We start from the raw sequence: 14,966 nt of genomic DNA, 5'->3' as shown, positions 1-14,966 counted from the left end.
CCAGTGGCTTAGCTTCTCTGAGCCTGAGTTTTCTCTTTGTAATAGTACTTTGTACTACAAGTATCTATTTCACAGAGTTGTTGCAACAATTACTGAGATGGTGTGTGAAGAATGTTTGACGCAGAGTCAATGCCCAATAAATATTTGCAGGAGAGTTCCTGAGGGCAAAGGTACTTTTCTTATCCATTACAAAGCCTTAACTCAGACACACCCTCATTTGGCATTCGATAGTATATCACCTTCCTTTTCAAAGTTCTGCTTCATTCATCCTCTAACTTGTTCTCCACTCTACATCAGAAATGATCTCATCAAAACTTTGAACCTGATCATATCAAAATCATTGGAAATCTTTTGATTTCTTCCCATTTCTCTTAGGATGATGGCAAAAATCTTTCCTGGGGCCTGCCTCTTACCTCTCCTGTCACTTCATCTTCCGCCATGGTTCTCATCACTCTCTGTCTCAACTACATTGACCCATCGATCTTTCATTCTTGCCTTACCCTCACCACGGGACCTTTGCACACGCTCTTTCCGCTGAACGGAGCATTCTTCCTTCCCCTCCTGGCCCAGTAAACCCCTTCTCATACTTTAAGCAACCAATTCTTACTTCCTCAGCAAAACTTCTCCAGACCTCCCTGAGCAGGTGAAATCCTTCTTAATGCTATTTCCTCTCCTTTTGTACTTACTACAAATAAAATGTACATACTACATTTTATTATGAGATGATTTTGTACCTACCTCTACCAACTGGACCAGCCATATGAAGGCAGGACGTGTGTCTGGTTTTGCTCACCAGTTGAACCCCCCAGGACCTGGTACAGAGCTCAAGCAAATGTTGCTGAAAGGGTGAGTGGGAGGTTGAACTCAAGGGCAAATCATCTCAACAGATCCCAACCTTCTTGATAAGTAGGGCACAGTGAGTATCTCAGATAATATAACCAGAGCCCAGAAGGGGCAGGATAATTGCCCGAGCTCACACAGCCTGTCAGTGAGGGGCGAATCTGTGGTCAGAACCCAGGGCTCCTAGTTCTTGCCATTCCTGGGCTTATACTATAGAACCATTATCCAGAACAGGGTGGAGGGCTCTCAAAGACTTTCCCTCCCATCCTACTGCTGCTTTTCAGAGGACCCCTGGCTCTTCCTACATCCGTATCTCAAGCTCCTCTGGTTTCCAGGATATCCACTGCCACATTTGCATAGAATTCTGTGATTCCTCTGAATTGTTCATTTAACTTAAAAACTACCTCAAAATCCTTCAAGACTGAGCTGGGAGAATTCTGTTTTGTAAAAGGTTATATTGTTGAGGTGACTGCCCTCCACAAAATTTAACCTTTGTTTCCGCCTTCTTCCCCTCACCCACTGGGTTGACAGAAATCCAGAATTTGAAGTCCTGATCGACCACCTGGTATCAAATCAGGGCTCAGTTGCAAGAGATGACTTCCCTGAAAAGAAAACAGCTTTTGGTGCTTTTATTTTCTCATTTCTGTTAAAGGGCCAGGCCCGTGTTTTGTGGTTGTTGCATTGTGTTTTAGTCTGTCTCCTCTGAGGCGTTAGTTTTCCCACTACTTTCTCAGGAGCCAGTTCACCCAGGTGTAGGCAGAAGTGCCCTTGAATTCAAAGAGGGAGTCAGAACAGAGGTGGGTCTTTGTTCCCATTTGCCAGGAAGAGCTTCTTGTGTGCAAAACTATATTTAACTGCCTGATTCTCTGACCCATGGGGAAGGTAACATTTACTCACATATTCTTACTCACTCACTTAACAAATATTTACTGGTTATCCTTCATATACCAGTAAGATGACCATATAATTTATTGTCCAAATGAGGACAGTTTTGATGTGCAAGTGGACACTGCCTTGTTGGTACTCCAAGACAACAGGTTAAACCAAGGATGTCAATGGGTGCCCTGTATATTAATGGCTGAATTTGGGATACTAGAAATTTGGGTGATTATATATGCTTTCCCAAAATTCCCTTAAGGATTGAGGATAAAGCCAGGATGGGGTCTAGACCTCCAAAGCCATGAAGGATAAATTTTAATCTCAGTTGAACTAGACGTTTCTAAAATTTTCCTACAACTTCCTTTCAAAAATAGATTTCATGGGGCTTCCCTGGTGGCGCAGTGGTTGAGAGTCCGCCTACCAATGCAGGGGACATGGGTTCGTGCCCCGGTCCGGGAGGATCCCACATGCCGCGGGGCGGCTGGGCCCGTGAGCCATGGCCGCTGAGCCTGCGCATCCGGAGCCTGTGCTCCGCAACGCAAGAGGCCGCAACAGTGAGAGGCCCGCGTACCGCAAAAAAAAAAAAAAGATTTCATGGTTAAAAAACAAACAGTCTGGAACAACAGCTCTGGAAGCTAATGACCCCACAGTGGATTCTAAGTTCGCCTGAGATGAGGCCACTTTGAGGGCTACTTGAAAAACATCTTAGAATCTATAAAGGATGAAATTGCCCATCAGGGCTAAAGGATGGTGACATTTTTGAGGAAGGAATAAAACTGAAAGGAACCAAAGGGAATAGGAACAACATGTAATTTATCAATCTCCTTTTCCAGCTCAGAGCTCCTTTGACGTAGTCATGATTTTGTATATGATAATAAAGGACATAAACATGCACGCTCTTTTCCTAGTAAAGAGCTCTGGGTTCTAAAGTGATTTGTTTCTCTTGCATTCCAGGTGCCTGTCCTGAGACCCATGGACCTGATGGTGGAGGCCACCCCGCGAAGAGTATTTGCCAATGCACACACATATCACATCAACTCCATATCAGTCAACAGCGACTATGAAACCTACATGTCAGCTGATGACCTGAGGATTAACCTATGGAACTTTGAAATAACCAATCAAAGTTTTAGTATCCTTTCTTTGGGGCCAATAACCAGTTGGCTTGAATCAAGAGTATTCAGGTATGAGCAAGCTTGGGGGAAAGTGGAATAGAAAGGGGCAATCACAATTGAAGACCCAGAACTTGTGGAGAACTGTTTCCTTTTAAATTACATTGGCATCTGTGATACTCATTCATCTAAACAAAGTTAGGGAAGTACTGAATTACAAGTAGTAGACCAGGGCTACCTCTGGATTAGAACTCTGAGTCAATCCCTTCATGCAGAGGCATTTATGTGTCATGAATTACAAACTAGATTTGACTTTATCAACTATAAGACCAGACCTTAGAGTTCAATGTAGGGTTCCTTCCTCTTGTTAATGGATTCACAAATGGCCTATATGGACATTATGGACCACAGGTACACAGGAGATGGTTTTCATTGTATCGTAATAATGAAAATAATAATGGCTGCCATTTCTTGAATTCCAAGCACTGAACTGGGAATATAATGCATAGAATCTCATTTTGAAAGATGCATATATCATTATTGTCTAGCTTGATGAATTTTCACAGACAGAGCACTCCTGTGCAAGTAGCATCCAGATCAGAAAACCAAACTTTATTAGCAAAGCTCATGTCCCCATCACACTTCTTCAGTCTCTACCTGCCAAGAGTATATTTGATATAACAACCCCATATTGACATTATGGGGTTGTATTATTATCTTCTGTTTAGCTAAAATTTAGAGAAGTCGAGACAATTGCTGAATGAGTATCTGACCCAGTATTCTCACCCTACTATATTGACCCTCTATTTAATATTAAAAATCGGTCATTTATTCAGCACCTATCCTGTGGTCCATCCCACCACAAACCTGACTCTTCACTTGAATTCCCAACCTCAGTTAATGGTTTCACCATCCGGGTAGCTAAGCAACTGACCTAAGAGTCAATATTGATCTTTTTTCCCACTCACCAGCCTCCCCACCCCCCAGCCCAATATCTGTGAGCCCTGCCTTTGCTTCGTCTAAAATATACCTCAAATCAACTCATCTTTCTCCATCTCCATTCTACCGACCCACACTAGTACAGGCCACTGTTGTCTTACCTATGTGACTGCAGTAATCTACTGTCTAGTCTCCATTCTCTCTTGCTCTCCTACACGATACGTGTTCCACATAACAGAGTAGACCTTTCAACATGTGATTCAGATGTCATTCCTCCCCAGATTAAAACACGCTGGTAGCTTCCTATTGAACTTAGAATAAGATCCAAATTCTTGACTCTGGACTGCAAGATTTCACACGATAGTGGCCCTGCATCCCTCTTTGATACCCTATCATACCGGACTGCCCTGATTCACTCTGCTTCGGCCAACTATCCTCTTTTCTGTTCCTGGAGAAACCTTGTTCTTACTTCCATTCTCTGCATGTGCTGTTCCCTCTTTCTGGAATACTCTGCCCCCAGAGTCCACATGGCTAACTATGTGTCATCGTATAGACTTCAGACTCCTGTCACCTCCTCAGAGGCACTTCCTCCCACTAACTCCCAAGTAACCCCCAATAACCCTCTATCCCTGTTAACTTCATAACATGTATCACTATTTGAAATTCGTTTTTTTATTTGTGTATTTTGGGTTTCCCCATATTTGAATGTGAATTTTATGACAGAAGGAACTCTGTATGATCCATTCCTGTATCCCGGTACCTAGAATATTCTGACATACAGAAAGTACCGTTTTGATGGGACATGTCGAGTTTGAAATACTGGTAGGTCACCAAAGTGGAGCTATCCAGTGGATAATTAATCGTGAAATAGAAGCCGACAATTTCACCTTAAGTGTTTATTAGTTACAGTACAGCTCTGAATGTTCCGATATAAAATAGACTCCATAATGGCTCAAACATATAGAAGATTATTTCTCTTGTAAAGTCCAATATTGATGATCTCCATCAGCAGGCAGCCTCCTCCAACGAGTGATTCAGAGATTCAGGTTCTTTCCATCTTGTGGTTCCCCAGTGTCACCATGCTTATCTGCACCTGTACAGCAAAAGAGGAAGATTGTGTAGGACCACACATGGGAGACTCCTATGAGCCAGGTTCTAAAGTAGTGTGCATTCCATTGGCTAGAGCTCAATCACATGATCACATCTAACTGCAAGGCAGGCTGGGAAATGTAGTATAGCTGTTGCAAATGAGTAAAAAGACCTGGTTTAGGTACACAGACACCTGACCTTCACCACAAAAGAGTGCTCAAGGCTTTTCAGAGTTCCCCAAGGCTTTTCAGAGAATGCAGCTGTAAGCCAGTCGTGGTGATTATGGAGACTGAGAACTGACCATTAAGACCGTGACTGACATCTTTTGTTGATCACAGAGCAGACGCGACATACTGTCTGAGCCTAGGAGAATCTGCCTACAGATTTTGCCTGCAAGTGCAGCTGCTAACAGAACGAGTGTGGGTGGTGGTTCCCTTTCTCCCTTGACGTCTATTCCAAGAGCCAGAAATCTGCTCAGGCTCAGCTGAGCTTCTGCTGTCCCCAGTCTAGGTGACATGCTTTCCAAATTTTGCCTCCAGGCCTTCAAGAGGGAGGGAAGTTTCGTTAGGCATTTTAGGAGACAGATGCCTTGAGGAGAATGCAAAAGGGACATATTAATAGCACAGTTGAGGTTATATTCTGCAGATGTGTGACAGCCTGACAGATGCTGGCATACAAATGAGACCGTGCCATTCACCCTTAAAGCAGCCATATGTAAAATAATCATTGTCATCATGAGAATGATAATAACTGATATCTATACAGTTACTTTCCACCAGACCGCCCTAAGCACTGAGCAGACTGTACAGACTGGGACCCTTTTGCTTATCGTCTCTGAAGTGCAGCCACCTCTGGGGTAGGAAGCGGCCATCTTTCAAAATAGTCTCGGAAAAACACCAACCACCAGACAGGCCACCAACCATCGATAAATCATATGTTGTTTAGCACCATTTCTATAATGCCTCTTATCCACTAAGGAGGCAGAAGAAACATGGTTCAGTATAGAAAAATGTGGGGTTCCCAAAGTATGGTATGAGCATCCCTGAGGTGGGAGGCGAGGTTCTTCCAAATACTACATGGACGTTTTTTGTTTTCATAATTATGTATTTGTGATAATGAATATTATAAATTACAACTATTGTATCAATCCTATGATATTACAGATACTGAAAAATCCATTTAAATTTCAAAGTGCATATATGTAAAGATAAGTATTAGTAAATATTAAGGCAAGTGGCCTTGCAATATGGTTTTTAAAAAAGTCATAACTTCCAGTGACTAGCATTTGGTGTGACATTGGCATTATGGTTGAGAACAGATTCTTTGGAGTCCAACAAGCTTAAAATTCTCAGCCAGCTCTACTACTTGCTGGCTGTGTAAGCTTTAACATGTCTTTTAACTTAGCCAAGCTTCTACTTCATGATCTGTAGAGAGGAGCTCTGAAAAAGAGGATTGTTAGAATTTGTTAAAAAGGTGTTTATACACACACACACACACACACACACACATATATATATGTGTATATATGTGCATATGTATATACATATATATACACATACATATATGCTTAGGGCAGTACCTTGCTAAGTAAATGATCAGTAAACAGGGACCACCACAAGAGGAAACTAGAAAAGTTGAGTGTTAGAAGGGTGGATTCTGTTCTGCTGAATTCATTATCTGCGTCATCTTCTCAATTCTAGACACCTCCTTTGGTTCTGCAGTTTGATGTTCTTTGCAAGATGTTACTCATTATACCCTAGTTACCAGATATCCGCAGGGTCTCTGAGGTCCAGCCCTTGTATTTAGCACCATATCAGAGGGAAGCATTCCTAGCCTTATGGCACCTGGGCTTGAATCCTCTTCCTTCCACCTGTAGCCAGTCTGTCCCTGTTTTGTGTAACAGGTTCTGGCTTAAAGTGGGCAAACTTTGGCCTTAATGGGTTAACTGCATCAGGACAATAATAAATCATTTCTAGATTAGTGATTTTCTAGGGCAAGAGGCAGCCCTAACTTTTCAATAAAAGAAAATTGCTATAAAAGGATGTTTCTTAATTATGAAAACTATGGTATACCTAGGATCCTTTGAACTCTGTTCTCAGAACTAAGAATGAGTTGACCTGGGCTCCTACCTAGTCCAATATGGGACCTATTAAATAAATCCACATCGAGTAAAAAGTAAATATACAGTCCTCAATAACTATATACTGAGCACCTAGTTTGTGCCAGGCATTGCGATAAGCCATGGGGATATAAGAGTGAAAAGAAACAAATTTTCTGCTTTCAGAATGACATTCACCAAATAATCACACTAATGAGTGTATTATTACAAACGGAAATAAGTCCTGTGAAGAAAGGGAATATGGTTTTGTGAATGCATTTTTAAAAACCTGATGTAGACTAGGGAATAAAAGAAGGCTTTCCTGAGGACTGATTGTTAAGCTGAGATTTGTAAGAGGAAGAGCATGAGATAACTTGGCAAAGAAGTGCGAAAAGATCAGTCCACCATGTACAAAGGTCCTGTGGCAGGAGGGAGCATGGTATGTTGGAGGAACTCAAGAAGGCCCGAGGGTGAAGTAAAGCATGGCGTGAGCAAGCTAGAAAGATAGCACAAGACACACCTTGCATAAATCCAGTCTCTAGGCATGAGACAGAGGGTTTCTCTGGGAGAAAACAACTGGATTCCAGGGGTGCTTGATCTCTGACGTGGTCTTTATCAGCCCTCTGCATCAGCTTCGCTTGTCAACTGAGCTGAGGCCCTTTGGGATTTGATTCCCTATCAGGGGACCATAACCAGAACTCCTGGCTTCTAGCTCTGTCACTCCTTAGTACTAGGGACAGCAGTCTTCCTTTTAATCCAATAGGATTCTGCCGGACAAGCTTTGAGGGATGCTGTGGGGCTCGTACAGATTTCTCTCCCTTGTTGCTGCTGTGGCTTTCATCCACAACTGTACATATCAATCTTAGTCTGGCATTTAGTGTCATAGGAGAACATTCCTTCCGGTGACACGTCCAGCACATTGGCCTGTGTGTGCCAGAGCAGCCCCCTCTTTGCCATATTAAATGCAGCCTTTGGCGGGTTGTCTTAGGCCTGTTGCCTTGCTTGTGTGGCTGCTGTATCTGACACCAGACCTAGGGCTTCTGGAGTCTGGAGATTTCTCCTCCCACAGAGCAAGCCCTTTGAGCCTCATGTTATCAGGGGATAGGGCAAGAATGCAACTCTGCAGACCTCTTTCGGACTTCTTGAACGTCCTTGGGGCGGTATCACTAAGTATTTGGGAAGGCAGACTCTGGAGTCAGATTCACTGGATTTGAACCCAGCTCCATCTCCTAAAATCTGTGTGACCTTGACAAGTTGCTTAACATTTCTCTGGCCCTCAATTTCCTCATCGGTTAATGGGGATAATAATACCACCTATCTTAGGAGGTTGTTGTGAGGTTTAAATGAGGTTGTCTTGTAAGGTATTTAGCCAAGTGCCTGCACAAAGAGAAGGCTCTATAAATAGTAACTTTTATTATTTGGGGCATATCCCCAGCCCCCCGTTCTTCTTACCTTGTTGCTTGGATCCCATTCTCTCCTAAGAAAACCACAGGCTAAATGAGCCACACTATACGGGCCTGGCATCTTGGCCTATTGATCTACTGTGAGTTTTCTGCATCTTAAAAAAAAAAAACCTTCCCTAAAGAAGGCTGCTAAGTCATAAGAATGAAGTAAAGTAAAACACAGAAACATTTTTTATTTAATTTTTAAAATTAATTTTTATAGTACAGTTGATTTACAATATTGTGTTAGTTTCTGCTGTACAACAAAGTGAATCAGTTATACATATATCCACTCCTTTTCAGATTCCCATATAGGTCATTACAGAGTACTGAGTAGAGTTCCCTGTAGATAACTAATAAGAACCCATAAACATTTATTGAGCACTTACTATGTGCACTGGAGATGCCAAGATGAATAAAACTCCATCCCTGATATCATGGTCCATGTAATCTGGAGGGAAGGTGAGTTCAACCAGAGAAGCAAAACCAGTAGGAGAGGGTGTGTGTGTGTGTGTGGAGAGAGAGTGAGAGAGAGAGAGAGAGAGACAGATTGACATATTACCATGAATTAGCCTTGTAATTGTGTGACTAGCCAAGCAAATCCAAAGTCTGTAAGGCCAGCAGTCAGGCACAGAAAAATCATAAGCAAGCTAGAACACCACAGGCATGAGCATCACAGGCCACATCCACACATGGCCATCAAGAAGGAAGACTGAGAGAGAAGGGAGAGAAACTGTAGTCTCAGCAACCATTTGGAGTCTCCTCCTCAAGGAAGACCTAAGCCTTTGTTTAAATGCCTTCCAACTGATCAGTTCAGGCCCACCCAGGATAATCTCCCTTATGATTAAATTAAAGCAACTGGTTAGGGCCTTTAACCGTGTCTGCACAATCCCTCAGAGCAACACCTAGATTACTGTTTGACTGAATAACTGGGAAAACTTGTGCATATGTGCAAAGTGGCTGCTTTCTCTCTTTTGTCCTTCAACTCACCTGAGAGAATAAACCTTGTTAGCCTACCACAACCAGAAACATTTTAGAAATGTTTAGCCTAACCAAGTTAACATATCACAAAGCTACCAAAGTGAGTATGTGGACAGAGGGAGACAGACATGGAACCATACTAAGGAAGATGACACTAACAGTTTTGGGGAGCCTCTATTAAGTAGCAGGTATATTACATCATCTCCTGTAGTTTTCTTCCTCTCTTTGTTGATAAATTAACAAGTTCAAAGGCATTTGAGATTAGGTAACTGGTCACAGGATTGGGGATTAAAATCTAGATCTGTCTCACTCTATACTCCAGTAAAGTGTACTCTATCACACTATCTTAAATTACGCAAATAATAATAATACACGTTAAGTGTATTCATAGAGGTGCGTTCAAGGTGCTGTGGATACACAGGTAGAAAGAATCATGAAAGAAGGGCTAGAACACTTCATACAGAAAGTAACACTTGGGTTGGCCTTTGAATGAAGTATTGAGTATTTTCTAATGGAGAAATGTCGAGCTCTGTGTCACATGAATAGGAAAGAGTCTGTGGTTATGAGACTTTCACATACCCCCCCACCCCCAGTCATAAAGGACATCTTATCCCAGTGTCTTTTGAGCTCAACACATATGTAAAAGCAGTACCTAATAGGGCACCATGTGTCTCTTTGTCAGTCCTCTCATATTGAGTCTAGCGATTGGCAAAACCCTCCATGAATATTTGCACACTGGCTTTTTTTAAGCTCCTAAGAGAGGAATATCCCTTGGAGTCCTCTTTGGAGATTTCCAGTGTGTTATCATCAAGCAACATGTCCATTCAGCTGACAAGATCTGGATGCTTTGTAATCACTACTTTATATCCAAAGATTAAATTGAGACTTTGGAAAGGAAAGAAAGACTTCAAAGAAACTCATGTGCCCTAAAACGGAATCCAACTCTAATATGCTCAGTTTTCAAGGCCATGATAAGGCTATTCTCCACCTTCAGTATTGGCAGACTTGAAGTACTATCTGAAAAGCTTCAACTGCTTTTGCACATGGGTATCTTACCCAGGTAAACTTAGATTCCACTCTCCAGCTCGGCCTGCAGACAGGCCTCCCGCTGGACTCTGTTGTCATTGGTTGGCTTAGATAAAAAGAAAGGGGGGAAAAAAAAAAAAACCTGGTCAGTATCAGCAAAATTAGCAGTGATAAAGACAGAAGCATATGAGGACACCTTCAAAAGCCCACAAACCTAATGCATATAAAAGCTGTCTTTGGAAAAATGCATGTTTCCTTTGAAAGTTGGGATTATTCAGTCCACTGTAAAGCCCTTTAATAAATAGCTTTTTCTCCATTATCTTATTTGTTCATCAAAATTTCTCAGAGACTGACAGAGTTAACAGAATGATACCCATCCAAAGGCAAAGAAACTGAAACCCAGAGAGATAAAATGACTTTCCCATGTTGTCCGAGCAAAATAGAGTTGGAATCAAAACTGAATCCCAATCTTTTCACCCCATTTTGTTACAATTACAGTATTTATCACAGTATTACCTTCAGTTTTACCCAGAGATGAGGTTCCTGGTCTCTCAACTCTCTCAGAGATGGTTCTAAGCCAAGGAAACTACTTTTTTTTAACTGTTTGTTTTCTTGGTTTAATAATATGTATTCATTATAGAGACTATAAAATGACCTATAATCTCACCACCTAATTTTGTGTATATACAACGAATTTACATCGCAATTTTAACTTAATGCTAGCTAACACAACAATAAGGGCTCAGAAAAATAAGTTAATAAGGAAATAAAAGAAAAGGGAAAATTTTTTTAATTCTTGATTTATCCAGGAAGCTTTCTCCTGTTCAGTCTAGGGCCACACACACACACACACACACACACACACACACACACACACACACACGTGTGCACATACGCATCCCACCCACTCACACATATACACTTTCTTTCTCACTTCCCTGCTTTATTTGTCTGTTTAGCAGTTATTACAACCTAATATACTGTATATTCTATTTATTTATCTTGTTTAGTGTCCATGTCCCCTACTAGAATATAGGCTCCACAGATCAGGGGGATTTTTGGTCTGCTCTGGCCACTGCTGTATCCCCTGTACCTAGAAAAACCCTGGCAGATTCTTTGTGAATGTTTATGAAATACATGAAGGAACAAATGAATGAATGGACCCAAGCTAGGGTTACTGAAGGATAACTTAATGCCAGCCTTAGAATCTAATTCCCCTGTAAGATATAACTATGTTTCCTTCCATTCTGTTCTCTCTCATTTTTTTCACATGGCTATGATCAGACTGTATATATTTTGTATCTAACTTACCTCACCTAAAATTATACATGTATATAATAAGCGTAGAAAATATCTTGTCTTTTTCCATCTTAAAATACTACAACTTCATCAAAAGAAAATGTGGAAACGAAAACTCATAATTGAAAAGAAAAATATTCATAGACCCAGCCCACTGGAATTATCACTAACATTTGGTACTTTTGCCTTTTAGGTCATCAGTTTCAGAGTGTAAGTTTTAAATGACATTATGATCACACTAAAGATGGAATTTTTCATACAGGTTTTTTAACAGACTTGGCATTTCATTGCATAAACAGTTAAATGAGATGGATCAGAATTTACTTAATCGTTTCCCTATTTCTGTATATTTAGGCTGTTGTCAATTTTTTTCTTTTATAATATCGCAACAGACATTTTTTTATAAAAAGCTTTTCCAAATTTGGGTTTAAGGAAATGACTTTTGAATGGTCCCTATGCTACCCTTTAGCATCCTGCCATAATCCCCTTCATTCCCTCACCCCACTGCTGATGTAATTTATGTCTCTGGCTTCTTATTTGTTTGAAGCTCATCCCTTAAGGGGTGACCTCCCAGTGTCTTCAATTATTATTTTAAATGATGCCTTAGGCCATTGCCTGGCACAGCAGTGCCCTCACCTTCCCGCCTCCGGCCTTCCAAGCATGGAGCTCAGCTGCCAAACTGGCTGTGCCCCCTCCCGTCTTCAGCACTGCTTCCAGAGTCCCAGCAGAGAGGCAGATTAACCCCTTTTGTTAGCAGAGGTAATTTGCCTGGGCTCCGCATTAATAAGGAATGCCGTAAGCGGTTGGGGTCAGGATGAACAGATCTGTCAAGCCCCAGGGTTAATTTAATAGCAATCTGTTGGCTTTCTGCCTTGTATATTAGCTGTGAATCCAGTGCTCTGTTTTGCTTTTGCCGTTTAGTTCTTTGGGACAACAGGGAAATAATTTGGATAGAGAGCTCTAAAAGATAAGAGAGAGAAAATTGACTGTCAACATGCATCATTCCATTTCCAAGATAATACAGGGAGCCCCACACTGCTCCCCTCCTTTCCCCTTCGCTCCCAACATGAAGGGCACAACCACGTATGCTGGAGGCGTGTGTCTCCCTTTAGAACAGTGTAAGGGAAAAGGCTGGGTTTCTAGGTGATGCAGATGTGAAATATGCTCTCTTGTCATCCCCATAAGCCATTGAATTTTTGGAAACTAGACTCCTTCTCCCAAATGTTTTTAGAACTCAGAAAATCCTCCGCAGTTAACAATTCAAGAAATCCCTTCTCACGTTTCTGTCTCAACTTACGGTTCCAAAAAAAAAAAACATCCATCACATCAGGGAACACAAAAATCCTAGGTCCGATGCTGTGTCCAAATTCTGGTTCTGAAAAATGTAGCCCCCAGAGTGGTCGGTGAATTGAGAGAGCACAGATTCAAAGCAGAATCCCTGTTGGATTAGCCAGGGGAGTTTCCAGAGAGCCAGAATTACATCACTCGGAAAGGCTGGCTCTGTGAGGGCCATTCATCAGGGGAGGAGAGTGGAGTGTGGTCAAGAACCCAGGCTCTAGAGTTGGACAAACTTGGGTTCAAATCCCAGCTCCACCCTCTATGGTCATATGACCTTGAGTAACTTAACATCAGTCACTATTTCCTCTGCCAGAACATAGGCCTATTAATAATATTAACATCATAAGGGTGAGATGAAGGTCAAATGAGACAATGCATGGCACGTGATAAACATTAACTACTGCTTATTATTACCTTCCTTGTTGTCCTTATCATTACAGTTACTAAAAAGAGGATTGGAGTCATGGTTTCTCCCCTGAACCCCATAGAGTCAGACCCAGAGAAGCCCTCTAGTCAAAAGGAAGATGCTTGGGGATGAGGGATGGTGGGCAGGCTTAGAGGTCCAGGATGGATGGGAGGGAAGGAAGGAGGAAGGGTCCAGAGGCAGCAGCCCTAAGCAGACTCAGTTCTGATGCAGTTCTTGATGGTGGAGGATGTTCCTGGTTTCATATGTATGTTTAAGCCCTTCATTTTCACACATTCTAACTTTTGGGCTTTATTTTTAGGTGAGAAAAAAATAACCGTAGATGTGGCACCTCCCGCTACCACACAGCCAAGATCCCTTCCAGTTAAGCTTGTTTTTAGAGCTATACTGGTAGAGGTTGAGAAAGCTGACACCGGATTTTCTTGCCCTATTTTGAGAAAAGAGAAACATGCTCACTGGCACAGTAGGGGTATGGAGGCTCTTTCTGGAGGGTGATAAAATCTGACAACAGCTGAACACTAACCTCTGCTTAACCCCACCCTGTATCGTGGCCACAAAGCCCAGGGCATGGGTCAGGGGACTGGGGAGAACATCAGAGCTGCAGCTTGGGGCCTCCTTCTGGGGGGCACTGGCCCCTGCTCCCCAGCAAGTGATGCTAACTGCAATAATATTTATAACTCTGGTAGCAGTTGAGTTGAAAGGTAGTATTTTGTGAATCAAAGGAACCCACATGCTCTGGAGACCCAAGAAATAGTTGCATCTGGATTTGTGAGGGAAATTGTAGTAAAATGAAATGTTAGTTGTCTCAAGCTAATTTTAGGAAAAAAACCCAACAGGATTTATAAGAGGTAATTGAAAGGGAAAGAGGCACAACCAAATATAAAGCCATTATTGCACCAGATGACATGCCGGAGCATGGGTGATGTTTGATAATAGATGACTACTTTGTTAGTGCTAACGTGACTAAAAATATCAGTAGAATTACTCGTACCTCATCTAAATTCTAAGGAGGAGATTATGTTCCCAACTTCATGAAAAGCATAGGAGACTTTTATCCAACCCAGTCTAATAGCATTATCTGTATCAAGTTACTGCTTGTTGATTCAATGCAGTGTTTTCCAAAATGTGATATATAAGCTCCTGGCACAGACATAAATATGTTCATTTTAATGGTTAAAAGCATTTATCTTAGGTACGGAATATTATTTAAAATGTAACTAGCTCATTAAACCCATGATTTTATGAATATTGGATTACTGCTTAGACAAGGCTAAGTAAAGAAAAAAGTGAGTCGATTTAAGTTGATGTGGAGAAAAAATGTTAAGTTAAAAAATGCTACCTAGTGATACACAGGTGGGGCGAAATCACAAATGTGACTCAAAAGTGAGAATCATTTTGGTTCACAACATCCACATCACAAGGCCTGTTCCTTTGCAGGAAGTTGCTGGGTCCTTGGACAGCACCTCAGCCCCAGCCAGGTACCACCGTACCTGGACCCA

At 41.7% G+C, this 14,966-nt stretch overlaps 1 protein-coding gene across 7 annotated transcripts in view; it reads left to right on the top strand.

Moving 5' to 3' along the window:
* Positions 1-14,966, top strand: part of PPP2R2B (protein phosphatase 2 regulatory subunit Bbeta) — a 452,968-nt gene that overhangs the window by 387,506 nt on the left and 50,496 nt on the right. For all 7 annotated transcript variants that reach the window (XM_029216987.1, XM_029216990.1, XM_029216991.1 and 4 more), the window contains one exon: positions 2,674-2,851. In XM_029216987.1, the coding sequence (XP_029072820.1) occupies positions 2,674-2,851 (178 nt within the window). The remainder of the gene's footprint in view (positions 1-2,673; positions 2,852-14,966) is intronic.

This window comes from Monodon monoceros, unplaced genomic scaffold (genome assembly GCF_005190385.1).
Source record: "Monodon monoceros isolate NGI ecotype Baffin Bay Population unplaced genomic scaffold, NGI_Narwhal_1 Super_Scaffold_12, whole genome shotgun sequence".
NCBI classification, from domain to species: domain Eukaryota; kingdom Metazoa; phylum Chordata; class Mammalia; order Artiodactyla; family Monodontidae; genus Monodon; species Monodon monoceros.
The sequence above is the reverse complement of the archived record's forward strand: the minus strand, read 5'-3'. Positions and strand labels throughout refer to the sequence as shown.